The sequence below is a fragment of the Prenolepis imparis genome, unplaced genomic scaffold, assembly GCF_030444845.1.
Source record: "Prenolepis imparis isolate NDT839.2.m4 unplaced genomic scaffold, iyPreImpa1.0 SCAF_1, whole genome shotgun sequence".
In the NCBI taxonomy this organism is placed as follows: domain Eukaryota; kingdom Metazoa; phylum Arthropoda; class Insecta; order Hymenoptera; family Formicidae; genus Prenolepis; species Prenolepis imparis.
The window spans coordinates 13,736,831-13,764,682 of NW_028141159.1; the positions used below are offsets into that span (position 1 = coordinate 13,736,831).

Here is a 27,852-nt window from a genome sequence, read left to right on the forward strand (position 1 = left end):
TTGTATTCGATTAGCAAAATACGCAAAATTAGAGTAAATTAATACTTCCTTTATAATAAATAACTGCGTAAAAATAGTATTATAGTTTTTTTACATAACTTATAAAAAGCATACTTATTAAAGCATACATACATATATAAAAGTACACATCATTCTGCGACGAATTGAAAATGTGTGTGATCCCAACAGATTGACGTGATCAAAGATCGTCGTCTATTGCCATATTAGCAAAAATGTAAATATGCATATAGAAGTATAATTTACCTAGAAGTCATGAATAAGTCATACATAAATAAATTAAATGCGTGCAGCATATAATAACAATCGCAGTACTGGTCGTCAAATGAACAAGAAAATACTTATATAATCATATATAATTGCAGATCAAGATGCACTTATCTGGGTCATCAAGCATCCTTGACAATACGTTCATACGTTTGATGTAGACGACTGATCAAGAAATATTATTTTACGTTACAGACGTGCTGATACACAAAATGAATTAAATTCAGGTATAAAGACGCGTCCACGAAATGACATTTAATGTTTTAACAATACCTATAACTGATGACTTTTAGCGAGATTGTTTATAAATACATCAACGACTTGCGAGGGGTTATTAACTCTACATAAAATTCTCACTGATTTAAAATTCTACAGCCAGCAGAGGATCTCCTCCCAGTTTACACGAAAGAGAAAGTACAAGCATGAGGTAAGAGGGAACTTGAAGAATTCGAATTCGAATCTTACGGACTTGTGCGTCCGGGAATGTAACAGATAATTTTTGTCATCCCATGTCGCGTGTAAAAGTGATCATAATATCGAAGGTGAACGCCGAGATCGACACTCAAGGAATTTTCCTTATTCTCTCTCTCGAGCTCTTTAATTCTCCTTTGACAAGGCCACTCATTCCTCGGTAATTTTCTTCAGTCATTGTCCTGCAGAATCCAGATACATACCTACCTATCCATAATTCTCTGTGTGTTTGCGTGTATATGTATTTACGTGTGTGCTAGCCGAGAGCCGGCTCTGTTTACTATGTCAGGTGAATGCAATGTGAAAGACGTGTGGATATACCTTTCTCGCGTGCGTGTATGCGTGTATGCATGTATGTGTACCCTCTCGACTCGAATAGTATGGAGCGCGCGCCTCGTACATGTATGTTGCTCAACCGGACTTCGTTCGCTCAGTGCGAGAAACACATTCAGACGGATCGGTCGTACGCGTATCAGTCGCGATCGCGCAAAGGCTCCGGATCGTTCCTCTCATTGTCATCGTGGTGCACACGCGAGGACGCCGAAGAGATCTCGCGCGCGAGCTGACAGAACGAGAGGACCGAAGGGAGAACCAAATTCACATAGTAAACCCGACGTTCCCGCGATACTCTCGAGATATTCTCGAGAAAAGGTGCGAAAATAGAGTGATAAAAGGTCGTGTGACAAAATTTCCCAACGTGATAAAATCGCTACTTGTCAATTTAATGAACGCGTTGTGAGTATAGATGGAGATTCACCGTCGCTGTGAAAAAAAAAAATAAATAAAATAAGAAACGCACCCCCTCGACGTGAAAACCGGTCCCCGGCTTCTTAAGTTTATCATTGGGATTTAATTACTGAGATAGATGTTTCTTTTCTTGATCAAGATAAATGGTGAAGGTAATGGAATAATTAATAAAATGCATACAGGTAACGAAACTGAAGGCAAACTGATTGAAGAACGCGATCGCAAAGTGGAACAAAATGTTTAACGTTGAAAACTGAGAGTTATCTGAGTTATCTTAACTGAGAGAGGAATGAGAATAAATGTGAAACGACACTTGGGAGAAAGTACGTGATGACGTATCTGTCTAACGATCATTCATATTCCATATTATAAATTCAATTCTGTTGACTCGTCAATTAATAAGTTTAAACACGAAGTCGCGCATTTCGAAGTACATTGTAAAGTAAGACACTGAGCAAATCTTTCTTTGATTTTTCAAACTCGAAATATAATATTCTTAAATCGAACTCGCTGAACACGAGAAACCGCGATCGTGTGGTACATGCATAAAATAGATATTTTCTCGCGTATCGTACATTCAAGATATTTTCTAGAGGAGAACATATTAGAAATGAAACATGTTGGAAATTATTCTCTTGCAATCTCTAAGAACGTTGTCTTTAGTAAGAGAGTTCTGATCCTAATTCGAATGCATTACATCGCACTTTCCTACTTTCATCGCTAACTGGAAGATATTAATCGCGAGAGGATGTCTTGAAGAGAGTGAGAATAACTGATCTCTTGAAAAGAATCAAACGATTCTATTAAACAATTTTAATCACGACAAATAGACGAATATAGAATGATTTAAAATTTAAATAATACATACATTTGATAAAAATATCTTCAGATTATTAGAGAAATTAAATATCTGGACGTTATAGTGTAACTTTAAAAATTATTTTCCGAATCCGCGTATGAAAAACAAAAAAAGAATCCATTATTGTTAAAATTTGTGTGAAATACTGAGTTAGGTAATGTAATTAAACATACTTAATTTCATAATGATTCAGTAATTCCATTTGTACATTGCAACATCAAAGATAACAGTGTATACTTATGTCTAATTATTGAATAATGTGAAATAACTTTGAAGGTAACTTGTTAATTAGTTATCGACGTACTCTATATGTATATCTAGTCACTGACGTTGTAAATTATAAGACGTTTGTAAATTATAAGAATCAAATTACTACGGCTATATTAAAGTATCGTTATCTTTGAAATATATCTTAATCTATCTATAATTATTTTTGAAATTGTACAGATTTATTTTTCGCATATTATGTGTGTATGTACATTATTTGTCTAGCAATCCACAGAGGATCCATTTCTGTAGTATCTCTTATTTAATATTACTATACTTCGTATACAATTATGTGTAAACACAACAAATTGCATAAGAAAATGATTGCCATTGCTATGAAGAACTGATCCCTTATATAATGTTAGATAATTGGCTGTACATATAATATACATGTGACAATTTTATTTCAAAGTAGTGAAAATAATTCATCGAATCGCGTGATTAATTCTGTATAACGATTCACGAAAGAAACTGCGTTACAAGATATTTAGTTATGTCTATATGTTATACGATGATTTTTACGTGATTTATTTATTAATCGCGAGTTAATAGATTGTAGTCTAATTATTCACAACGTCGCGCTAAGTCGCGTGACGCGAATAATTCATTCATTCTCTCTCTAACAGCACGTGCGATCATTCTTCTACGATTGCACACGCTGCACTTCCCACTTGTACAATGCGCCGATGCCGGGTGGCAGCTTGCGGTCCATCTCATACATACAAGAATCATCGTGTGCAACGAGAAAAAAGGCGCATTCGAAAAATTAACATTTTTAAATGAAGCGTGTTTTAAAGAAGAACTTTAAGAGGAAAAACACCGTGCCGTTTAGACGCGCCGTAATCATGAATTATTTATGATTGATTTGAATAATGTATGTTACGTAGGAAAGGGATTCAAAGAGATCACTATAATTTGGACGAAGGACGTTTATTTTATTTAATGAAAAAAAAAAATTATGCCAGCGAGCACGCGGATAGTGGTTGTCACATTTTTGTGCGATTCGAGCTTCCATTTGTCTAGAAATACCCATTGTGCCGTGTGGTTTTGCGGTAATGGGATTTCATTTTCCGAGATCGCGTTTCTTAACCGCACGCGGACATTTAGCGCGTCTCCAAGAATTAATATATTGTATATTAATTAGAATCAGAGAGATATCCGTGATATTCAAGAGGCGATCGATCCTTCCAAAACATTTTATAGCAATCCGAAAGTATATTCTACACAGATATAAACAAATCAGATATATAAATAGATGAAGTATTCTTTATAACATTCACAATGCTTTAGTATAAAGACTCGATAAAAAAAGAAAAAAAAATATAATCCAATAGTGCTTTCTTTCTCTCATTCTTGTACACTCGATAATCTGACTATCCTCACTTTCTTTAATTAGAAGAAAACCATTGTAATCATGAGGAATCACTAGTTATGATTTTCCTTTTTATTTATTCTTCAAACTGTCACGAATGCTTGATTTAAATTATGCTTATGAAATACATTGCTTGTATATTAATCCGTGAGAAGGCTCCTCTTTGTTTCTGGTGTGCAAATTGTTGAATTCGAAATAAAAGAACGGATTTCTCATGAAATTATTGTTTTGCGTAAAATTTGTAGAATGATTTATCAAAGGTCGTAGATTACATAACGAAAAAACTGGAGAAAAAAAATACAAAACAAGAAAAAAGAAGATACACATAATATGAAAGTATAAATTAAAAATCAAGATATATCTTCTTGGCGGATATTCTCAGTAAGCCTATATTTCGAGAAAGTCTCGAAGAAAGTCTTTGAATGAAGGTTCAGCTAAAGATGACAATCCTACTCCCATTGTTTGTTAATAATTCTTGCATTCTACAGTGGCAACTTAACGACTTTGCGACTTCGCTTCTCAAAGTAAGATCGACCGAAATCGCACATATCCTTCGCGCATTCGCACGAGAAACCCCTTATTTCTCTCTTTGCGACCGGTATTTCCGGCGCTTTCTCAGAAACGTCCGGGACATTTTTTTCAGATAGAAGCAAGGCTTCGTTCGCAATGTCCGTCGTCGCAAACGTGTACGATTCCGCTACTTTTAAAAGAAAAAAAAAAAAAGAGAAAGAGAGAGAGACGCCGGTCAAGGTAAACGCGGCGCAAAGTCCTACAAAATTCTTGCGACATTACAAATCCGGTCGTACCGTGGCTGTGAATATCACTGGAGCGCAGATTTTTCTTCCTCTTTTTTGCGATGGGCACTCGCGAAATACTCGATCACAGATCGACGTGATCAAAGAAATTCGTGTTATTTTAATTCTCCTCGAAATATTGCGACGAATCTTTTCTACGTCTCATCTCGCCTCAAATTCACGGAGTGCAGTAACTGAAGAAGAGATGATTGAATGCCGAAGCTAGTAACTCTGTTATTAATGAGATACCTGCGGTAATGAATGAATCACTACAGAAATATGAGTCGCTTATAGACTATGTGTCAGTGTGGGATAACGTTATAGTTGCGCGCCATTCATGCTGTAAGAATTATTGTGGCACGTTACTACAATGAGCCACGTAAGAATATTTTTTCACAATAGAACCGCTAATGAATCTTTTTACTGTTCGATCGTGTCCACGATATCTCGGTTAGAATAAACGTTACGACGGCAACTGTCAACATCTATCATTTCATTTACTTGAACTGAAATAGTCAAAAGCCTTTGATTATTCTGAATAATGACTGCAACTGTGATGTTCTATGATTTAGCTGTGTGTTGTCCCATTTACAGATATTTATCTTTATTATCTTTTTAATCAAAATGCCAAAGAGAAAAATTATCAAATAATTAATTACATTAGCCATTATTTATATATATTTCTTTTATAATTTTTTAAATTTTTATAATGCAATAAAACGTTAGTATCGTTTTACATTAGCTCAAAATGTTCTCTCTCTCTACTTGGTAACGGTACGCGATTAAGTAACATCCATAAACGAACTGGATCACGGTACGCATTCGCGATCTCTTACTTTCGATTGCCGAGCGCTCAATCGTGTACTCTCGCTACTGCATCCTATCCCCGAGATATAGCCTAACAAGCTAAGTAAAATGATCGTTATTCCCAGTAAAACGGCACGGCCGCATTTTCTATTCCACTGGCCGACAGATCGTTATATACCACGCTTTCTTCCTAATGACCTCGAGCGTGTACATTTCGCGCGACCGCGATGAAAAGTCGCGTTTAAAGTTTCACTTTCCGCTATTGTCATGAATGAGCGTGTACTTGTGTTAAAGCGATTGTGTGATATTTTCCCGCGATGAAAAGGAAAAATCCACATTGGACTACCGGAAAAAAATACGCGACATATATCAGCAGCTGTCACAGAATTTATATGCAAAAATATTTCAAGTCAAACGTAAAAAAAAAATTTTTTTTTTTTAAATATTGTTTGCGTAAATTTTTTTCACTGATTACGCGATTTTGATTACCATTTCAATTACGGTCAGGAAAAAAGTATCATATTTCGAATGCAGAATATGTCGGGACGAAAGCAGAATTTCGCACTTGATTATTCAGTAGTATCGCTTTATCGCGCTCACGATGCATCGCCAAAGTAGGAAGTCTCCAATAATCTGTTTAACTTTCAGCGCGTCAATCGTGCCAGGTGACGTGTTTTAAAGTGGAAACAAAAGATGCACCGTCGTTGTTGAATCAGCAATCGCACTCTTTCGCGCGTGTCCCCGCGAAGAATTCTCAGGCCGCTTCAAGGCCTTCTACGCGAGGTGAAGCACGAATTTGCCCGGAGGTAAAAGACATTCGCGATGGACAACAAGGGATTCCAGGATGAGGAACGGCAGCAACGGGCCAAGATTAAGAGAATGTTCAGCTGGAGCGACGGACTTCCCGGGTGAGTCTCTTTGATTATAATCATCAAAACGGAAGTAAATCTTCCAGATCTCTCGAATCGCGAATTAATTCGCCTGATGTTAAACTGTAGAAAGTTTTATGCAAATAAGTAGGAGGCGTATAATGAAATTCTGTGAAAATCAAAAGTGCTCGGTATTATAGTCTCTCGATTATATATTTTTAGAAGCGAATTCTCTCGCCGGCTGTCCGGCAGATTTCTTCTCTTATACACGCATAGATATTATGCTCCGGAGAGAAACTTACTCGTACTTACTCACACGCACCGTAACACACACGTGAGTATCGGCATTATTGGTTTTCGTTTCTCGAGAGCGGTTAATTATACTTCGAAATTCATGTATTATATCTACGCCGGGGCGCACACAATATCTTATACGGTCCAGCGAAACTTTCTTCGGCGGATTTCTAAAAGAGCTCCTGGCGCTTGTCTTACGCATGCATAAATCCCAGGAATTTTCAATTGCGCGATATTTCGGTGCATTATGCACGCACTTCAGCATCGCGTAAAATAAGAAGCAAAGTAGCAATCAGTAGCAGGAGTCTGTTTATTTCTCTAATCCGCGACGCATTAGGGATATTTTGTAATCCGTTGTAAGAACTTGGACATGCGAAGAATTCGCAAATTCTCCTTGAATACTGATGGTGGTTTTATGATAAATAGTTGTGGAAGACAGAAGTCTCTCATACGAGAATCGGGCTCGCGTCTTGTTCTCTCGCGTATGACGAACGTAAATTTTATTTTTCCGTAGTCTTAATTCGCGAAAAATCCTCAGCTTTTTTTCGCGCACCTGTAATATTTTTATTTTGCCTGAAAAATTTGTTTTCGTGATGAATTCCGTGAACTATTTGAAGACGCGAGTCTTTGGTCACTCCGCGTAATAATGTGCGGTCGGAGCGTTTTTTTTTTCTTTCTTACAAACGCAATTTTCGTATAGAGGAGCTTACACACAGCACATTACTCGGCTTATTTCTTACTTCGACGGGGCCGAGTTCGCAATCGTGCGTGAAAGTGGCCGACGATGGCCAGCGAGAGACCAGACTACGCGCTTTGCCTGACTGCAGCATTATACAGTGAAAGGACAAACGCAAGCGAATGCACGCACGATCATACGTAATGCATCCTCGCTATTAAGACGCTTTTGCGGCGCGATTTAAATGTATAGTCGGCATTTTAAAATATTAAAAAATATAAAAAATTCTATGAATAATATTTATAAAAATTATAAAAAAGCTAAGTTTATAGAGAGAATATACATAAATGAATCGAAAGAGTAAATGAAAGAATGTATATACATAATATATAAAAAGAAATGTCAAAACATGAATATGTAAATACATTTTTAAAACTTGAGCAAAAATTTATGTGATAGAAGAAAATTATATTTAAAAAAGAAAAAAAATATGAAAGCTATGTGAATATTAAATGCATTTAAAACTAGGAATTTAAAGTTTCGAGTATTTCTCAAAGAAAAACTCGAAATTCCTTTATCAATTTATAATTAGCTGTTTTTCTTAAACGCATGAGCTATTATTAATCATAAAAATTGTACATAATAATTAATAATCTATAAGTAAAATATCTATTCAATTGCGAATAGTCGCATATGGTATTTTGTGTCTCGAAAATTCCAATATTTAAAAAATATAAAATTATAAAATTAAAATAAGATCAACTATTATATAAAATTAGAATAAGATTAACGTATCTCTGTTTAAGTCAAAGTTATAAAAACGAAGACTTTTCGCGCATAAACTTTCTTCTGCTTTTTAACGAATGACCGAATTGTTGTAATTTAATTTTACGACGCTAAAAAAAACATGGAAATCCGAAAAGATGTTTAATGAAGTAACGCGTGTCAACGCGTTTCGCAAACAACATGTTTAGTCATTCCATAATTTGGCAATATATATCATTATGCTAAGAAGCACGGAACTAAACTCGAATGTGATTCATTGTCCAATGTCCGATTATCAGATGCTCACAACAGGCTTTAAATGTCTAACTGGTTAAATGCCATCTCAATATCACAGTATATTTTTTTATTTAAATTTAAATTTTCAAGCATCAGCTGTGTTTTTGCGTGACACAAATCTGCGACTCATTCTGTGAATCATTTATTTGATAATGGCGCACACAACACTAATTTACATGTATATCAATTAATTAACATTTGATATTAATAATGTTACATTTTTATTCGATTAATATGTTAACTACGTTAATTCGCGCAAGTGAATTTAATTCCACGAATTCTACGTTGCTGATTTATATATATAAAAAGAGAAAAAAATATTTTAACTTAAATCTTTATTTTAAGCCAAAACCTTTTCTTTAATGCTTTTCTAAAATGCTGGTGTTGAACTTAAATTAAATTTTAGTGAAAATAAATTTTCGATTTTTTTGTTTAAAAAACAAGAATCTATTTCAATCTCTGTATTAAAAATAAGAACTTATACGAAAACGAAAGTACGTTGCCGAGTTGGAAAGGCACATGCTTTGCATACTAGAGTAACTAGTGCGCGATAATCGTCCTCAATGTTCGATATCAAGATCGCAAATGCTTATTCCCAGGTGTATCTTTCAAGCTAAGTTTTTGTTAGGTATTTCTTCCAAGAGATGGCACTACAACTTCTTTTCCTCGACCACGAAGATTCAAATTAGCATAATTTGTTTCGCAAATGCCTCATGTTAACAAACGATTAACTCTATCGACCTATTTGTAGATGCTTGCAAAAATGCAAGCGTCACATCGATGATACTATTTAACCGCAATTCCTCTCTTTCTTAAAATTTACAACAATTGTGTCAATATACTTGTAGATTCTTGAATAAATTTACAATTTTTAGAAGAAGATATTGTGGAAATTATTAATAATCAATATATATGTATATATAGCAAATTTTTTGCTTTCAAGTTTGTCGGTCATGTAAATTTCGAATATATTTTTTTCTAAAAATATCCGACAAAGCGAATATTATAGATATCAAAGAAATTGTTCTTAAGGTGTTTCACAAAAATGTATAGATGTTTATTTATTACTTCTTCTGCTTTCTTAATCTTTATAATGTCGCATACAAAAGTAAGCATCTTAATCGCACAAACATCTTAACGTTCTTGTAAGCTTCCATTGACGACATAGAAATTGATTATAGGCATTGACGAAGGTCATGATCTTAATTTTCATAAGTGTTTCATTTTTTGCAATTGGAAAAATTGTTGCGCGGTCATCATTCAAGTGCAAAGAGTTCAATATCGACTTCGACGCCTCTTCAAAGTAATCGAATGATGTTGTTGTAGTCTACGACAATTTTAAACGCTTTTTATGTTAACAAGATCAAACATTTATAAAATATTTATAGACATAAAGATCAATTAATTAGATGCAATTAGATCCGTATTTATATATATTAATATATATACAAAAAATGTATATATATGTATGTACATATGTATATGTTAATATGTATGTATGTGTATATGTTAATTAATTATTAATAGAATGTTAATTTGATTAGAATGTGATTCTCCATAAAGTACCGGGATGCCCCTAAGTTCTAACTTTTTTTACATTATACGCAATATCGACATTGAAAACCCCCTTTTTTTCGAAGAAATATATTTTTAATTTTCTTTCTGATAAAATTTTCTCCTAATTTAGATATTCATTTTTTATTTAAAATTTAATTTAGAATTTAATGTTTTGAGAAAATCTTTATTAAAACTTGATGATAATTGTTTAATTTTTTTTTTTTTTCTATATGCTTATTTTCTTTTATTTTCATATATTTTAAAATTGTATACCAAAATTAAAAAATTTTAAATTATTTGTTTCTAATCAATATTTATTTGAAGAGACTGAATATATATTATTATATACTTCTCGCCGTTTTTTGCACATTTTGTCAAAATAATTCAAAATTACATTAAGAAACATAAAATCTCCACGAAATCGAGTGCTAAAAATTTGTATGCGCTTCTCTCTCCCTATCTCTTTTGTGCTGCTCGTATCTGTTGAATATTAAACGTGACTTGGCGTATCACAAATGAGCATGTGCACGTGTAAACGGCATTAAAGATTGTTTAAGGCTGCCTTCTGCCTCCTCCGGATATCATACCGATGACTTTAATAATATTTCAATACCGTAAATAATTTCATATTGCATATTATAAAGATAAATATGTAGATTATTTTATTTAAGAATTAGTTGTAAAGATGTTGAATTTTTTTTAAAGTGTAACGGATAACGATATTCCATATAACTCACGATTTGTTTTCATTTTATTAATTATCTTAAAGATGGCACATAATTATAACGCATGCAGATAATAAATGCTAAATTTAAAACACGTACATTCTAATGAAATTTAATATTTAAAACAGAACATATAAATAGAACAATGCAATCATATTTCGCATCACGTCCAGCGACGTATATAGCTGCATTATGCAGGATGTATTTTATCGGCACTTCCTTTATTTATTATATTTTTAGATTCCTTGGTCAATCGAGGCTCTATTTTGTTTACAAAGATATTGCATGACTAAAATATCTTAATAATTTGATGTAGCATAAAAATCTATAAGCTCGTATAAATTATTGCTTGATAATATATTATTTGATGATTCATTCGTTCTTGTCGCCGCTTTTTTCCTTTGTGCAAAATTTATTCAGTTTATTTTCCGAGTACAATCATATGAAAATGATTCGTAAAGCAACAGACTTAACTCATCATACATCGCGTTCGGATTTTTTCAGTGAGCTGAGACTGATGCGTTATTGTCTTCGAAAGATGGGCATTTATTTACATAGCTAATTGCCGGTCAGCAGTAATGTCTGACCTGTCAACATGGTCGTAATGACGTGGCACGAGGTATGCCGGTTCGAAGGTTACCCACATAGGAATCCAATGATACAAGTATTCACTTTTCACGCCTTTGTTTAATGAGCATCGGCACGTATCTTGGTCGCGGAGAAGGCTTGCCGGAACAATTTGGAAAGCTTGTGGCCTTATCGCAAGTTTGTCGTCCCTCCGTCACGTTCTTCGAAAATCATTTTTAAAAAAATAGTAGACACATCACATTATATATTATAAATTTATAAGAGGAACGACACGTTTCTTTCGCGAATTTTGCGTCCATCAAGTTAAAGAATTTCCCCGCATTCTTAGTCGTGCAAAAATACAAATATTACACTTGTACTTTTCACACACATACACGTCGATGATAATTGCAATCTAAACATTCTTTTTGCAGTTATATTAACTGAGAGACATTTCTTTTACTACAGAGTATATTTCATCAAGTTCCTACGAAACACGCGCAATAGTGTAAAATAAAACAAAATTTATATATAGTAATTTAGAGTTTAGAGAGAGAGAAACTTTAAAACTTGGTTTTTTTTTGTGTTTAAAAAGCTCGTCTCGTCTCATAAATAATATGTCGATCTTGTTCAATTATGGGCGCAGCCATTAAAATGCGTTATTACGTGAGTATCCACAGAAGTTTCTCTTGCTCTGTTATGTCACGTATCATTAACGCTGCGTCACTGAAACACGAAAGATCTCGCAGTTAGACCATGCATCCGTGGACACGGGATTTCAGTCTCAGACTCCGCGGGACAAGCGGGGGAACGGAATTCCCATATGTCCGAATATCGATACGACGTACTCTCGACGTTCGATCCCTCTTCCTGGGATTTACGTAATTCAGCGGCAGCTGGACTGACCGCTTTCACGTCCACGCCATGTCTTCGGCCGCGTTTAGCGACCTGGTTAGTCAATAATCCCGTGATATTTTCTTACTTATTGGACACTCGATTGTTGAATGCTCGAGTCACGACCGTAAAACGTGACTGATGAGAATCTATCGATCCATTTCAAAGCGTTTTAATCGCGAGTTGTATAAATAAATAATGGATAAATATGAATGATGCCTTAATAAACCGATAGAAAAATTAACTGTGTATGAAGTCTAAATAGAAAAGAAATTACTTAAAGAAGGGATTCGAAATATACAGGTGCAGGTCAAGGTTATTTGAATTGACAAATGTATTAAATGCACTTGCTAAATTGGTCCCGCGGGAAGATCATCGTCGTCGATGATCGTAATGAGGATCGCGTGCTGTCGCTTGACCCGATAGTCATCGAGTGCATGCGCTTCAAAGCGAAGACTTTCGCTTTTGCACGAATGGATCTACGAAGGTATATAAAGATATCTCAAGACTTTCAGACCTTGATGACACTCGATAAATATTTAGCAAACTTTTTTGTTATTTAAATATATGTGTAATTAAATATACATATTTAAATAAATACGTATAATAAATATAATTAATCGTTTAGCAAAAAAAAATAACATATTTGTTACGCAATTATTTAGATTATCAGAAAATGCAAATTGATACCGAAATATTTTCGCGGTATATTCTCAAAATTATTGATATCATTAACTATTTATTATGTAATGCGTTTATTGAGAGAAAGAGATACTTGCTATTAATCGTCAGGGACGTGCAAACATTCGCTTTCGGAATGCCTTGTCGAGCGTTCATAATTTTAACTGGAAAAAACAAAAAGCACATACGCCCAACACGTGGAACGTTTTTAACTCTCAATCGCATTTATGACAAAACGAGTCGCGTTGCGTCATTGTGTTAATTTTATATCGCATGGAATCTTTGTATTAATGATGTCCAATGTTTGAACACGTTTATCCCCTGCATGAAAAACATATTTATATGACGTTTTCTTTCTTAGTCACAGACACAAATAAAATGAAGAAAATGAAGAAAAATTCCCCTGACCTTCATGAGGAATTCACACATTTTGCGTAACTTTCCAGTGAAACGCGATGCATATAAAGAGATTTCTCGTTTCCCAGCATTTTATTCTCACTTGGAACCTCCTCCGGAAATGAAACTCTTATACTTTTTCTTAAAACGGACGAATCTTTCTTTCTTTTTTTTTTTTTTTAGCAACCGAAGTTAAATGATTATTAAACGATGATTGTTCGAGAATGATGCAATAACAAGAGTGCCAATTTTATCATGAATGAGTAACTTCGAAAGACTATGCGAATATGTAGAAATCAATAATATCGCGCATTGCCTCAGGGTCGAAAAATATCGAAACAGTGTATAGTATATATTTACGTGCGACTGCCATACGAAACGCTTTCACTATCCGGCGCTTCATTTCACGGCTTGGCTTGACGTTAAACGAAAATTCCACCTCTGTCAAATGAGACAACCGCCTTCGGATTCTCGTTCCAATCCACTTTCGGTTTCATATAAGACGTAACCAGCACCTGCATAATCCCTTTCCTTATTCCTTTTCTTAATTCTTCTAATAATTTCTTCGCGAATAATTTCTGTGGCCTTAATTAGTATATCAAAACGTAGAACAAATTTTTTTAGCAGTTCGCGGAAAAATAAACTTTTTTTTATTTTTGCAAACTCTGTAGGATATACAGGATGGGCCAAATAAAATTTTACAAGCTGTTTTCTTCGAAACCAATGGAGATATCGACTTGAACTTTTTTTTTTCATTGAGTGGAATAGCCATAAAAATTTGTTTACACGCTAAATAGTCAATCCCCTTGTCTCATTTAATGTAAAAAAAATTCAAGTTGGTGTCGGGTCAAGATTTCTCTATTAATTTCGGAGCAAACAGCTTGTAACACTTTATTTGTCCCATCCTGTATTTCAACTTGTGTAAAGAATATAATTAAGAACGATTAAAAATATAATTGACATCGCATCGTCTTCGACGGAGAAACGCATTAACACTAATTAGTAATGCCGACAAACGTTAGTAATTTTTTAAACTCATGCGGGACGAGGATTAGTAATTTGGCAAACATAACTGGTCGTTCTATTTCGAGATTAGAAAAACAAGCTGTGAATTTTACAAAGGCACACCTAACCCTCGTACGAGATACGGTTGTGAATTTGCAATTGCAAACTACGGTCCAGCACATGCATATTTCAACTTGGACAACTACGCAACCGGAAGTCGCGGCTTTACAAATTCTCGTTGAAATATTGCCAGTTGGGGACAATCGTGCGACTTCCTTCAGTTGCAGCTCTGCGAAACTACGCTAATGCGTGTTATTTCGTATGCACGCCTGTCCGCTTGGAAATCCACACGATATCCGGCAATCGATATGTCCTTGTGCACGCGTATAATTATTAATCCATCTACGAAAAAAAAAAAATGACAGACGAATGTCCCCTAACGACCGCAATTTCCACGCTTACGCCAGCGCGCGATCTCTTAAGATATAAATTTACAGTAACATACTTGTTCTCTTACAAAAAGAGGGATATAAAATTGAAAATTAATATCTTTTGCACTCTCGTACGATCAGTTGCGTAAAATGTATGTAAAAATTATTTCGCAAATACAGAGAGCGCCGTTCGAGGAAAAAACCTAGAAAAAAGGAGTATCTATTAAAAAGCTTTTAAAAGATTTTATATCTCTTAATATTTTTACAATTTTTATCTCTTAATATTTTTACAATCTCGAGGCTTTTAAGCGTAAACTCTAATTTATATAATGAGATAATTATGATATTCGTAACGATGCGCGATGTAATGACAGTCACGTGTTCAAGAGCGACAGTACTAACGATAATTGGCTCGGACTTTTTTCCTCGAAACGTTCGATATTCTTGTAAATGTTTCATATATGGGTCACAACGCGCGCAATCCGATTTTCGACTACATAAAAGAAAAAAAAAAGAAAGATTCATAACACCCTGTTATTTAATCAGGTTCACATTACGTCAGGCGCGCTGTAGCCATGTTGCGCAATGACTGGGGAAAGTGCAGACCGTCTTGACCACTATCGTGGTCGCTACTTCATGACCTGAAATAAAATTGTCGATGCGAAAACAATCGTATTTGAATGATTCGGATGAACAATTCTCATCTAGAATAAAAATATCAACGCGTGAAGGAAATATATTGCTCTTCATTCTTGTTCGTACAATTAACATCCTATGTTTACATATAAAAGAAATTCGTTGATGTGAGGGGCCAAAGTGAGATTTAATTCTTATGTCACTTTACAATTTGCAATACAGAATTATCGAAGAGAGGATCATTCGCAATTTTCCAGAAGACATATGTATCTCTCGAAGAGAAGACGCAAAACATTCGTAACGCATGATAGTATATGTCATTGTATACCAAATATGACAAGCTGATTCAATGAATGCATACAGCAACGTAATGCTTATAAATTAGTCTCCATTTTATTTTTTATTTTTTCTTCTGACGAAAATCGGATGACTTACATTACATTAAATATAATAATTTAATCGTTAAATCAATTATTTATTTTAGCAGCGTCAATCAAAGATTGAAAACTTAATTTAAAAAGCTTGAGATAAAATAAGATGACAAGTGATTTTTACGAGTTCCTGCCTTTATTAATTTTTTATAATTCGCCTTTGTGTGTGACTTTGACTCATACGACATCCTACATACATAAGGAGATGTGTATTTGCGCACATTAAGCGCACATATAGGAAGTCACGACGAAATCGCCGTGCGAAGCACAATCATCGTTGTACAACGAGAAAGAATTATTTAAAAAGGTGAAAGACCGTGGACATGAAGAGACGACTATTTCAAACGATGGAGGCCGTCGAAAGATTCTTCTCGAGTGTTCCAGCATTCGCTATATCCGGCTATATCGAATCGCCGGAGGAACATTTTACAACGATATGACGCGCGAAGTTTCCTTCACCTCGACAACCAGATCGCTTGACAAAAAAGTTATTAAATATGGATGAACAAAGCGAATCTCATCAGTGGTAAATTATTCTCATTGTGACAATAATATACGTCAATATAAATTCGAAAAAATAAAATTGATGATAAAATTCGTCTCGATTGAGCAACGTTCGTAAATTTACCGAGGAAAAAAAGCAATATTGAGAACGGATTATAATGAGAAGATGTTCGAAAAGAGGTATCGGCATAGCTACATAATTATTTCGCGTTATTGATCATGTAAGCTTATTTAATGATAATGTAAGCTGCGCTGTGGAAATTCATTAGCGATTTATGCTGCGATATCGATAAATAAAACGTTGAAAAAGCTTTGATGAAGCGTTGTTCTCCATTTAACTCCAAAATGACATTTCAACAGATTTCGCGACGCCCTCATCATCGCACCGCTTTATTATTCGGATTTTATAACGAGCTTGAGGGATATTATTCGCAGAATACACAATCACGAGATTTAAGTGATTTCCACGGTCGTTAACCTTCCATCGTGTTTCCTTGTTTCGCCGTTAAATGAATGAGTAGAGAGAATTTTTCACGCCAACAGGAAGAAATTAGACTCTCCGTCTATCCATCAATCCTATCTCGTTTAGATTACATTAGCTTTTGTTATCTAATCAAACATAATCCGTCTTATACAAGAGCAATTTCCCATCAAATACTTTCTACAATATTTTATAAGAATTTGACATACGTGATGCGTATGTTAAATTGTTATAAAAAAAATTTCTCAAAAAAATTAAAACAATTTTTTTTTTTAAATTTTTAAGGATCGACAAGCATTTATATAACTGGGAAGGAATTAAATTATATATTTATACCGACACAAACGTGTATACAGCTTTATACGTACTTCTCTTCTAAGGATTACTAAGCTCAAATGTCAAGCGACATCGGAAGAATCTTCAGTATCTTATTATCGACGATAACAATGGCATAGCAAGGTGTTTTGTCAAATTAACTGCCGGAAGCGATCAAGCTGTATGCGAACGGAAGTCAGTGACTTGTTGTGCCCTTGCCGTTTGCAATTTGCTCGCTAATGTCGCGCACTAAACGTCGTGATCACGCCTCGTTGAATTCGCCTCGGCGAAGAGACGCCAAAATTGAGAATTGTAGGGTAATAAGGAATTCCTGACCGCGAAAATAAGGTCAGCGTGGACACAAACGCGCGCGTATGTGTCCACGCTGACCAATTTACGATTATTGCTAGAAAAGATCGCTAATCGGCGATTAAATGAAGAATTGCAGGATATGTATATATTCTAGAGATTGAAAACGGAAATTGAGCAATTGGATAAAAAAATTGCAAACACAAATTATGCGCAATTTGCAAAAAAAATAATTTTACTTCTAAAGATAGATAAATATATAAATAGATAAAGGGAGAGAGAGAGAGAGAGAGAGAGAGAGAGAGAGAGAGAGAGATCAGATCTTCGTCAGACAAACTCAAGAGGTGATACAGACCTTACAAAATCGATCTGTGTAAATGAGAAAAAAAAATGAAAAAAAAAAATGATAAAAATATAGATAAAATACTACAAAACGATCACGTCGATCAGAAACGCAAAATTACGTGAGGCATGACAAACGGAAGTTGAGAAGAGAACCCGAGAAGAGGAAGTCAACGATAGTTGACGGAATTGACGGTACAAGCGCGGATGAAGCGGAGAAAGCGATCTCCAAAACGGATCTCTGGATCGACGTGCGCCGAGGAACGGCCTTTCGCGAGGTATAATGGGAAGAGATAACTACAGCGCGCGCTGAGATGAGCGAAAGCGTCGTCTACACAGCGTAGTTAAGTTAACTTTTTGAAGATAGAATCGGTTCCGTCACACTATCTGCGAATAAAACCGACGAGTGACATAAAGTAGCTAGATATTTTCCAGTATTCTTTTTCTTATCTAGATAATTTTTTTTTTTTGTGCCGTACTTGTATCTTTGTAAATTCAGTTTAGGTACTGAAACTGAAAGATCTTCAACCTTAATCATGATATTCCTTATCTATGTGAGCCACGTTTTTGAATTAATTACTTTGAGATAAATTTTTTGCAGATATATATAATTTAATTTAATATTTCGTTTCAATCACATGCTCGTGTCAGTTAATTTTTGATCAGCTAAACGCAAAAGGGACGCATGACGCGCCGCGATTAACATGTAAAAGCGATCAGCTGGTAATCAGCTGGAAATTCCCTTGTCGGAATTCCCGTGTCAGGGGAGAAAATCGTGGAAAGCGCGACGGCCGAGGAGTCGATCGAAGGACGAAGAGCGTACGGCGGCGTGGCAGAGTGCAACAGGTGGAGGAAGGCAAGGCGAAGGGAAAGCGTTCGCCGGAAAGAGATCGGGGAGTTCTACCGAGGAGAGGAGAGAGAAGTGCAAACGCACGACGACGCTACCGGCAGCACGAGTCCGCTCGATGTCGGTCCCTCAGTCTCGCGTCAGGACTCGAAAGCCGCGGTGGAGCCGATCGATCATCGATCGGGATCGACTACTGTTTCTCCCTCTTTTTACGAGGCGCAGCGCCGGAAGTCGGTGTAATTCGCCGCGGTGCGCTTCATGTTAAACCCGGGTGTCAGTGTGTGAACGGGGGATAATAATCAACTGGACAACGTACCCCGATGCTGCCGATCGTCGCTTCGACTCGCCCAAATTCCTCCATTACGCTAAGATCTGAGCAGAATTATACGTGAAGAGATCTCTGGAGGATCTTAAAGGGATTTTTGAGTGGAACGTCGGTGGATCGTCGCGGAGCTGCGAAAGGTATTGCTTCTAGGGGTGCAAAGCTGATATTATATGATTACATATGATAATTATATAGTACAAATGTAATTATTCTTGATTAAAATATGTTATATAAAATGTAGACTGACTAAACTGACTAGCATGTCTCGAAATTGAAATATTGATATCTTTTTAATTATTATTCATTATCATGATTGATTATTACTATTTCAAGAAGTTTATAGACTAACATGATTAATCTTGAGGTGAAAATAAATAGTATATATAACATTTGCTCTTTTTGAATTAATATTTCAAGACGATGTTATTTTAATGAAAATTGAATTTCTAGTTCGCTAATTAATTTATTATAGCGTCAGTTCAGCTTCGGAATGTTGCTATTAATCATGCGACAAAGACTAACAGAACTTTTTGCGTGAAAGGAGAGATTCCTAATTAGAATAAAGTGTTAAAACGTGTTGCAAAAAGCATGTTTAGTCGAACAAGCAATGCGTGTAGGTGCGAAGAAACATTTATGAAGAGTCAATATTCTCCTCTCTCTGTAATATTCGCTTTACTTCCGAAAGGTTCGTGATATCTAAACTATCTTCTCAAACAATCCATTACGTCTGCCAATACGCGCGTCACGTTCATCCTATCTTCGCATCGACATCAATCCCGACATATGTAAAAGAGTTGAAGAATTTCAAGAAACATCGACAGAAAATTGCTAAAAATTCACTTTATATTTGATATTTGATTTAAAGAAACCGCTATTATGGAGGATTTATACGCTCGACCTTACTTCCGTTAATTTTTGTCCCGCACAGAAATGAAGACCGGCGATATTTCCTCCGATTTTACGACACACATATTCTGCGTTAAAATCGCTCAAAGTGAAATTCTTTCTGAAATTGGCTAAATTTTTCTCCCCGCGGCGCGAGAAAGCGATCTAAATCGTAGTCTCTTGAAGAATCGTTTTCTAATCCAGCAGTGATCGAGTCCGATTCTGATTTCCCTGCCATAAGTAATCATAATAAAATTATAATAAAATATAATAATAATAAATTATAATAAAAAAAATTCAAAATGAAAAGAGAGAGAATGATATAGGTATATGTTAAAAATTTTAAAATTACGAAAAAAATTGAAAAAAAAACAACTATCTTCGAGCAAAGTATTTTTATCATTATTAATCTTCATTTCTCAAACACATTTGGTATTCAACGTGCATTTCCAGCTTCCATTTTCTCATCTTCTAAAGATTTTATGCTTTAACAAATAACATGCAAATTACAACTAACTGCAAAAAATGTTACATCTATTGACATTCATGTTCTTATAAAAATCGAGACGCTAATATTCGTATTCTGTACGTGCATGCAAGATTCAATTTTGATTCTGCTAAAAATTCAAAAGAAACATGCTACAGCGTTATTGCCATCGTAGACAGATTATACGATAGAAATGTAGATGTAGATAGAATGTTGTAGAGAAGTCGCGGAATATTCGCATCGCATCGTCGGTCTCACGTAATAGAAGAAACGGAGTCGTGTTCTGATGATACCGGAACACACACGGCAGTGAAATCGAACGTCACGAGGCAGACGACCGTCTTCGAACACATCTTCACACGTGCATTAACATTTTCCATCTCTTGTTTCTAAAAAAAAAAAATCTACTTCTGACTGTGCGCGTGATCTCTGCGCCAAGCTGTTATCCATTGTGCAGAGATTAACTTGTTACATAATAATTTTTTTCTTTAAAATTATGGCTTTCATAAAAAGCTACGCGTTATAAAAAAGAATCACGTGCAAAGATCAGCTGTTAAAATTTCGAGCTTCTTGCATTTTATCAAGAGATGTGAATTTCTCTCTCTCTCTCTCTCTCTCTCTCTCTCTGTCTCTCTTCTCTCAAGATACATTTTTTAATTATTCGACACCATAACATATGTATATTTTTTATTATTAATCTTTGATTTATTTAAATATTAAATTTTAGAAAAAATAATTCTAAGAGGTCAAAACAGATTGGAAAAGAAAAGAAATTTAGGATCTCTCTCAGAATTTAAAAATATACATATGAATTTAATAACACACAATCTAAGCTATTCTTTGGAATTATAGTGGTCACTGACATTTAACGTTCTCAGAACTGTTAATGTTTATTGTATTAGGAAATTTGAATTACGAATAAAAAACATTCGTAGGAAAGTTAGAATTCCAAGTGAACTGACTCACGTTTTAATGATCGCAGAATTTCTGACGAATTAATTAATAATTCTCGAAGATAGGACGATAATATATATCTGGTAGCATAATAAGAAGAAATCCCACGATAATATCGAGCCGCGAATGTGAAAGACCGAGAGAAATATACTTTCTAGACGGAGGCATCAGGAGGAAAATGTACCCGCAAGTTAAACGTACCCGCGGCAAAAGTATTGTTTCGTCTCTCGCGATGCAACTACATACATAAGGTCAGAGGTAGCAGTCGTTGCCGTAGCTTTCATCTTGATACTTATACCGTAGGGAAAATTTATCATTATACAATGTATAAAAAAAAATTCCAATCGCTTCTCTATCTCGTCATCGTAACAAAATAAAATAAAAATCTTAGGAAACGCGTTGACGTAAAATAGACCACGCAAAGCAATAATATCAAACTCTATGAAATTTATATAATTTAATACATAACACGTTACAAGAGAATTACATGAATTTTATTGAATTAATTATAATATCGACGGTAAAAAAATCGAGATAGGAAAACATAATACCTCGTAAGTTTCGATATCTCTCGCTAAAATCTATGCAACGATAATTAATTGCAACGTAGTCGGTTGCGCAATAAAGAGAGCTTGGAAAAAGGAAATAAAAATATGTTCTAATTCGCCGCACGCTCGCGCTCGCCTTGCAGAAGCGCGAGTTGCAAAACGCGACCAAAAGAGAGAGATTAACTCGCGAGTTAATTCGCGCAACCGAGTGTCTGAAAAATAGTGACGAACGAAGCTAAAGCGAGCTCGTGATATTCGCACGCTTTCTCGCGAAAACCCCGAAGATTGCCCAATTCGCGACTCCCTCGTTTCCTCGTCGCGACATAGATTTTCTGCGCGTATATATTTATATGCGTAGCCCTCTTCGCGTACGTCTATCTGTCCTGAGAACCTCAGTCGCAATGAATTCGCATGCGAGCGAAACTCCACCGATAGTCTGTGTACGAAAAGGAAACGGTGTGGCCTGAATTATTTCCGTTTTCGAAATATTTGCTTACCGTGCGAATTATTTCCCGAGTGTGTAATCATCTACGATCGAGCATGGAATATAAAAATATAAATAAAGGAGATATATAAGTAAAAAAAAAAAAAAAGAAAGAGAATTTACTAGCAGTTCTTGTGTGAGAAACTCCTCACATGTTTGTCATTATATTGTAATAATATCACTTTAAAGTCCTTCCGTTTATGCAAATGAGTCTTCGTCTTTAACTAGCAGACAGGTAAAAAAGATCTTCTCCCTGACATGCAAACTGACAATGAGACAAAATCAAAGAATTATAATATTTTGATAAGAGAAAACGGACAGGTAATATTATTTCTTTGTTATTAATTTTATATTAATCAAATATATTCTCTTTAATTGGAAGCTATAAAAGTCGAAATTATTTAAAAGAAAAGAAATCTTCTCGTCGTCATAAAAATATCATATTGCTGCACTTTGTTCACCGTCTTCTTTCATAATAATTTAATTGCTCTGCAAAAATCGCAGATCATCTTTAATTATACGGATAAGAACTCTGTTACATATTTATTATGACTGAAGATCAGAAATTACACAATCTCGATAATTGATTATCTTTCGTCACTATGCAACTAATATATATAATTATTTTATACACTGTTGTGCAAATTTTTTATATAATTATATTATTAGTAATAATATATACATATATATATATATATATATATACTCTTGGTTTTAAAAATTTTTCCATAGTACATCTAAGATTATAATTTTCAGCTTATTACGCTCGCTTCTTAAGTAATCTAAGATATAGTTATATATTATATAAAATATAATGACTATTAATTACTTGATGAATCAGAGATATTTTTTATTCCTGCTAAATTGTTTTACCTTGATTGTTCTATACAACACACTTCCAACTCACTTATTAATCTGAATACACAACATTATGACTAAAACAACAACAATTATTCGAATCGACTTCCAATTTATTATAGTTTGCATGGCGTATTTATATTGCAAATATAAATATAAAAATTAATGAAAAAAGATGAGCCTGATTTTGTCCTGTGTTAGTCATCGTGCAATTTAAATGTTCGGAAAAAACTAAATGATAGTATTATCGTGCAAACTGTATATGTAGATAGTATATTGATTGTTTGCACGTTCTAAGAAATTATGCATTTATCTCTTGGAAAGGGTAATACGGTCAAGTGTTTTTAATTACTCTCTTATCTGATGCAACTGCACTAAAGAAATTGCTTGCTCAGCTGCGTTTATAACATCAAGGCTATTTTAATTCTCATATACACACCTACGAACGTGATTTTCCGATGCATCTCGATTTTACGAGCGACCTTCCGGAAGACCTCTGTCTCTCTCATCATATTCGAATAAAATTCAAAGCCCGATGATTTTATAAGATTTTATAAATTGTTACCAGACTTTATTCTACATTTGCCTTGAATCCGTAAAGCAATCAGGTGAATGCGATCGGCCAATCAAGAATGACTAGGTTCCGCTATAGGTTTAGATCCAGCGAGAATCGCGTGGAATTGCTTCAAGGAAACATCGACGGTTCAAAGTACAAGATCGAAGTGTTTACGTGTCCTCAGTTATCAAAGAAGCCTGCAGATTCACGCTACGTATATCACCCGAAGGGGTTACGGAACGGCGCGGATAAAATTGCCAAGATGAAAAAGTGGCGCAAAAAAGAAACTCATGCGAATAAGCATTGTCTAGCTATTATGACTATACACGCGTTACGCAACCGAAATCGAGTGAAAATTGTCTTGAGACCCAACTCGAGCTAAATGAAGAGTATCGATACTTCTATTCAACTCGGTATGGAATACCAAGAGTTCTATTATATTTCATCATTTCATTTGGCGCCGAATATTAAAAGTATTATTAATCGGTGCTCTCTTGAAAATACCGATGCTTTGTATATTTATATTTTAATCCTATAAAATTTTTACTATTTTACCTAATAGTATCAGTTACCTAATATCAATTGCCAAAAATTTTCTTCAAAAGTGTTTCTTAATAGTATTATTAAATCAGATAAATTTTAAAGAGTATCTTTCATGCACAATGTTACAGCACAATTGAGAGACAAGCTCTATCTGCCAGCTTTTCACGATAAATCAATAAAAGAACCAACGATATTATAGCTTGCCATCGAAGCTATAAATTATATGCCTACTGGTCGTGGAAGATAATCGCGAACGTGAATGGTGCCTTTTCTTTCGATTTACATTACGCAAGAAAGTCGTCGTCGCAACCCCATGAAAGGTGACAACAGAAGAAAGAAACAGCAAGACGAAGAAATTCCCCCCCGACGAAGGTCGAATACGTCGCGCGACACTTGATCATTAAAGTCACGCTCGAAAATCGCGCGATATCGTAAGCGGAATCCGTGACGCTGGGTTGGAAAGGTGCCAAGGTCAGTAGCGGGTGCGGATATTAAAGCGAAAGTGGTGCAACCACGACGAACGTCGACTTGGAAGCGTCGAAATGAGCGAGGCGGGACCAAACGAAGCGTTCTCCAAACCCGTGAGGCCCGGCGAAACATCAACGACGTCGCTTTTACGTAAGGCACGGGTACCGCGCACGCGGAGATTGATATAGAACATAAACATACACTGTGTAGCGAGAGGGAATGACCAATTTGAAATTCATCATTTTCGGATGAAGAATTTAAGGGATGTTCGAAAGATATCGGCGAAATAATTCACTGAAAATCGGAGCATTTTGCTGATTTTTAATGATTTTGACACACAAAAACTTCATATTTATTTAGTTTATATATTTTCTCTCTCTTTCTTTCTTTATTTTACTTTTTCTTTGCAAGATTTAAGAAGATTGCTTTACCGAAGCGAAACGATGTTGTGTTTATGGTCGGAAGTTGCGAAAATTATTTAAAACGTGTAATTCGGCAATTTGCCTCTGACATCAGAATTCAAGATAACAGGTGTAGATTACGTATACTTAGTCATAAGTCGCAAAGTTTCACCCGAATTTAATTTAGATCGACAATCTTATTTCCTCGTGAAAAAGCGCGCTTAAACGCGAAGGCGATTATATAGTCGTCGCAAATGAGTAACTCTCGCTAAGGAAAATGAGGAGCCGTTACGTTATAATTATATAAGCAACGCGGGTGCATATGAGTTTAAACGCGTAGGGTTATAAAATCCGTATTAGAATAAAGAAAGCATAATACACGTTATCAAACATATGCTCGACGAATGGTCCGAACGAACGATAATTAATATAATAATGTGCGTGAACGTTATAAACCTTTCACGAATATTAATTCTGATGAGCAATTTATTTTAAGTAGTCGCCCAAACCCATATAAGAAGAACCTAATGTAGGCATCGTAAGCGAGGTCAATCACTCAAATAATAACCGGTATATTTTCAATATGATTATTAAATATTGTATATTTTTGCAATAACGCAAAGAATAATTCGCATTTCTGTTTACATTTTCCTTTTTCAAATTACTGTCTATATAATTTATATACCAAAACACAAATTGTATTAAGAAATTATTCTTTATACTAATGCTATACTCATCATCCAATTTATATGCCATTAGAGACTTTATTGGAAAATGAATATCGATTGCAAGTATTCGCAAAATTTTAAGCCTCGATTCAGGTTAAATGTCCGCTGAAAAGCTTTTAAGGTCTCCCATCTCTCTCATGTGGGGTTGAGCATATAATTAAAAAATCATCGCACGTATTCTTAAACATCGGACGTAATCAATCTGTTAACGCACCACACTTAAACAATAAAAATTGCGCTATAACGCACATTTAATTAAAATTTATATATAGCTTATATAAATAAATTTAAATAAATATACGGGATAGTTGCACACATGACAAAGCAGGATAATAATTAAGCAGAGTAAGAAATAAACGGAATAATTTCGCGTTTTTTTCATTTCCATAAAGGCTATATAAAATCTAAGGAACAAGTATTAAAAAAAGAAGTGGTTAATAAACATAAGAATTTTGAACTTAAATAAGAAAGTTTTTATCGTAATTAAATGTGTGTCAAGTAAGAAAGAGAGAAGAGAAGGAAGAAGAAGACTGATGGGTCTAATTCGAGCGGAATTAATTAAATTAACCTTTCATCTATATAATGCACATTGAGTTTGAAAATAGCAAGTTATAACGTATGACAAACAGGTGCGCCTAGTAAAGAAGGCTGTGAATCACATAATGCACGTGCAATGCACTCTCGCCTTAATTGAAAGTAATCGCCATAGACTATACTTTAATCGCGTTTATTTTCGCAAAGTAACATTCCGAGAATTAAACCACACGCCATTTGATCATAATCGTCCGATTGAGCACATTATGATTTCTAAAATCTCTCTATTGTCTATAGAGAATTTCTATATTATATATAGAGAAAATCGGCACACTTTCTATAAAAAAAAGTTATTTTAATATTTAATCTATATTTTTTATATATATAAACATAATAAAAAAAATATCAAATGTTTAAAAAAAGAACTTCAAGACACCTTAAAGAAGAAAAAATGCAGCATAAAGTGTGTGTGTGTGTTTTTTTGAGAAATGGAATAAAAATTATATTGCGGAGATAATTTTTACATCGATTTTCGACGTTGAATTCGCATTTCGACCATGGCCCAGAAAACAAAGAATCTTTCCACACGCGTCCTCGCTCCATGTTTTTGATCGGAATGTCATATTGTGCAATAATTCTGCACTTCGATTTTCGAATACTAAACATCGTGGGTGATTTCGTTGACATTAGTAAATCGGACATTTGTGTTAGCAAACGTTTAAGTTGATTGAATAAGTGCGCGAACTTACAGATTTGCCTTAATTGCGAACCTTACTTACTTAATACAATTTTCTAAGAAAAGAGTAAAAATACACGAAGTACATAAAATAATATTCAAACTTGTATGCAATAAATAGAAGTTTAAAAAAAAATGAAAAGGTTGCGATACATATTTATATTTTTGGCTTTTATTATAAAATTTGATATTTGCTATAAAGTTTGATAATTACCTTATAAGCATCAAAAAATCATTACAAACATTATTTGGGAACTTTACTTTTCCTTCAGAATAAATCTTCCGAGTATTGAGCCCTCTTATCAACATCAAGATATGCTCAATTGAAAGATAATCTTGCCATGTAATATAATTTATTTTTTATTTTATAATTAAAAGATATTCATTTATATATTGCATCTCTCTTTATTTTGATAAAAAAATTCCAAAAAATTATTTTATTTTTTATAATTTAAAAAAGCTATACACAGATGTAATAACTCTATATTACTCTCTATGCACTCTATTGTCGGTGCATAAACATTTTTTACTTGTAAGCAAGCGTTAAAGTTCAAATATTCTCCTAAACATGTTTTCCATACATGTATTTATTTTATAAATATTTTAATGTTCGAAAGAGACAAGAAGTAGTCACGTATGTACTTTATGACGTAAGAATTCCGGATAAACTACTTGTTAGCGTCTCGACAATACGCCATGATCGCACGATCAGTTGCTTTTT

The 27,852-nt window shown here is 34.6% G+C and overlaps 2 protein-coding genes across 4 annotated transcripts in view; both read left to right on the top strand.

The window, feature by feature from the left end:
* The first annotated feature begins 1,185 nt into the window (after positions 1 to 1,185).
* Positions 1,186 to 27,852, top strand: part of Snu (ABC-type transporter snustorr) — a 52,539-nt gene continuing 25,872 nt past the window's right edge. Inside the window, exons 1-2 of one of the 3 annotated variants that reach the window (XM_083047562.1) lie at positions 1,186 to 1,407; positions 6,251 to 6,510. In XM_083047562.1, the coding sequence (XP_082903688.1) occupies positions 6,425 to 6,510 (86 nt within the window). In that variant the 5' untranslated portion in view covers positions 1,186 to 1,407; positions 6,251 to 6,424. Of the gene's footprint in view, positions 1,408 to 1,439; positions 1,656 to 6,250; positions 6,511 to 18,720; positions 19,087 to 27,852 lie in introns of those variants that run through there. The other 2 variants (XM_083047608.1, XM_083047692.1) reach the window with 2 other exon arrangements.
* On the top strand, positions 23,238 to 27,272 carry LOC145939602 (uncharacterized). Its single transcript, XM_083044054.1, has 2 exons — positions 23,238 to 24,134; positions 24,393 to 27,272. Exon 1 carries the CDS (start codon positions 23,798 to 23,800, stop codon positions 24,101 to 24,103), a length of 306 nt encoding a protein of 101 aa, XP_082900180.1. The 5' UTR covers positions 23,238 to 23,797; the 3' UTR covers positions 24,104 to 24,134; positions 24,393 to 27,272.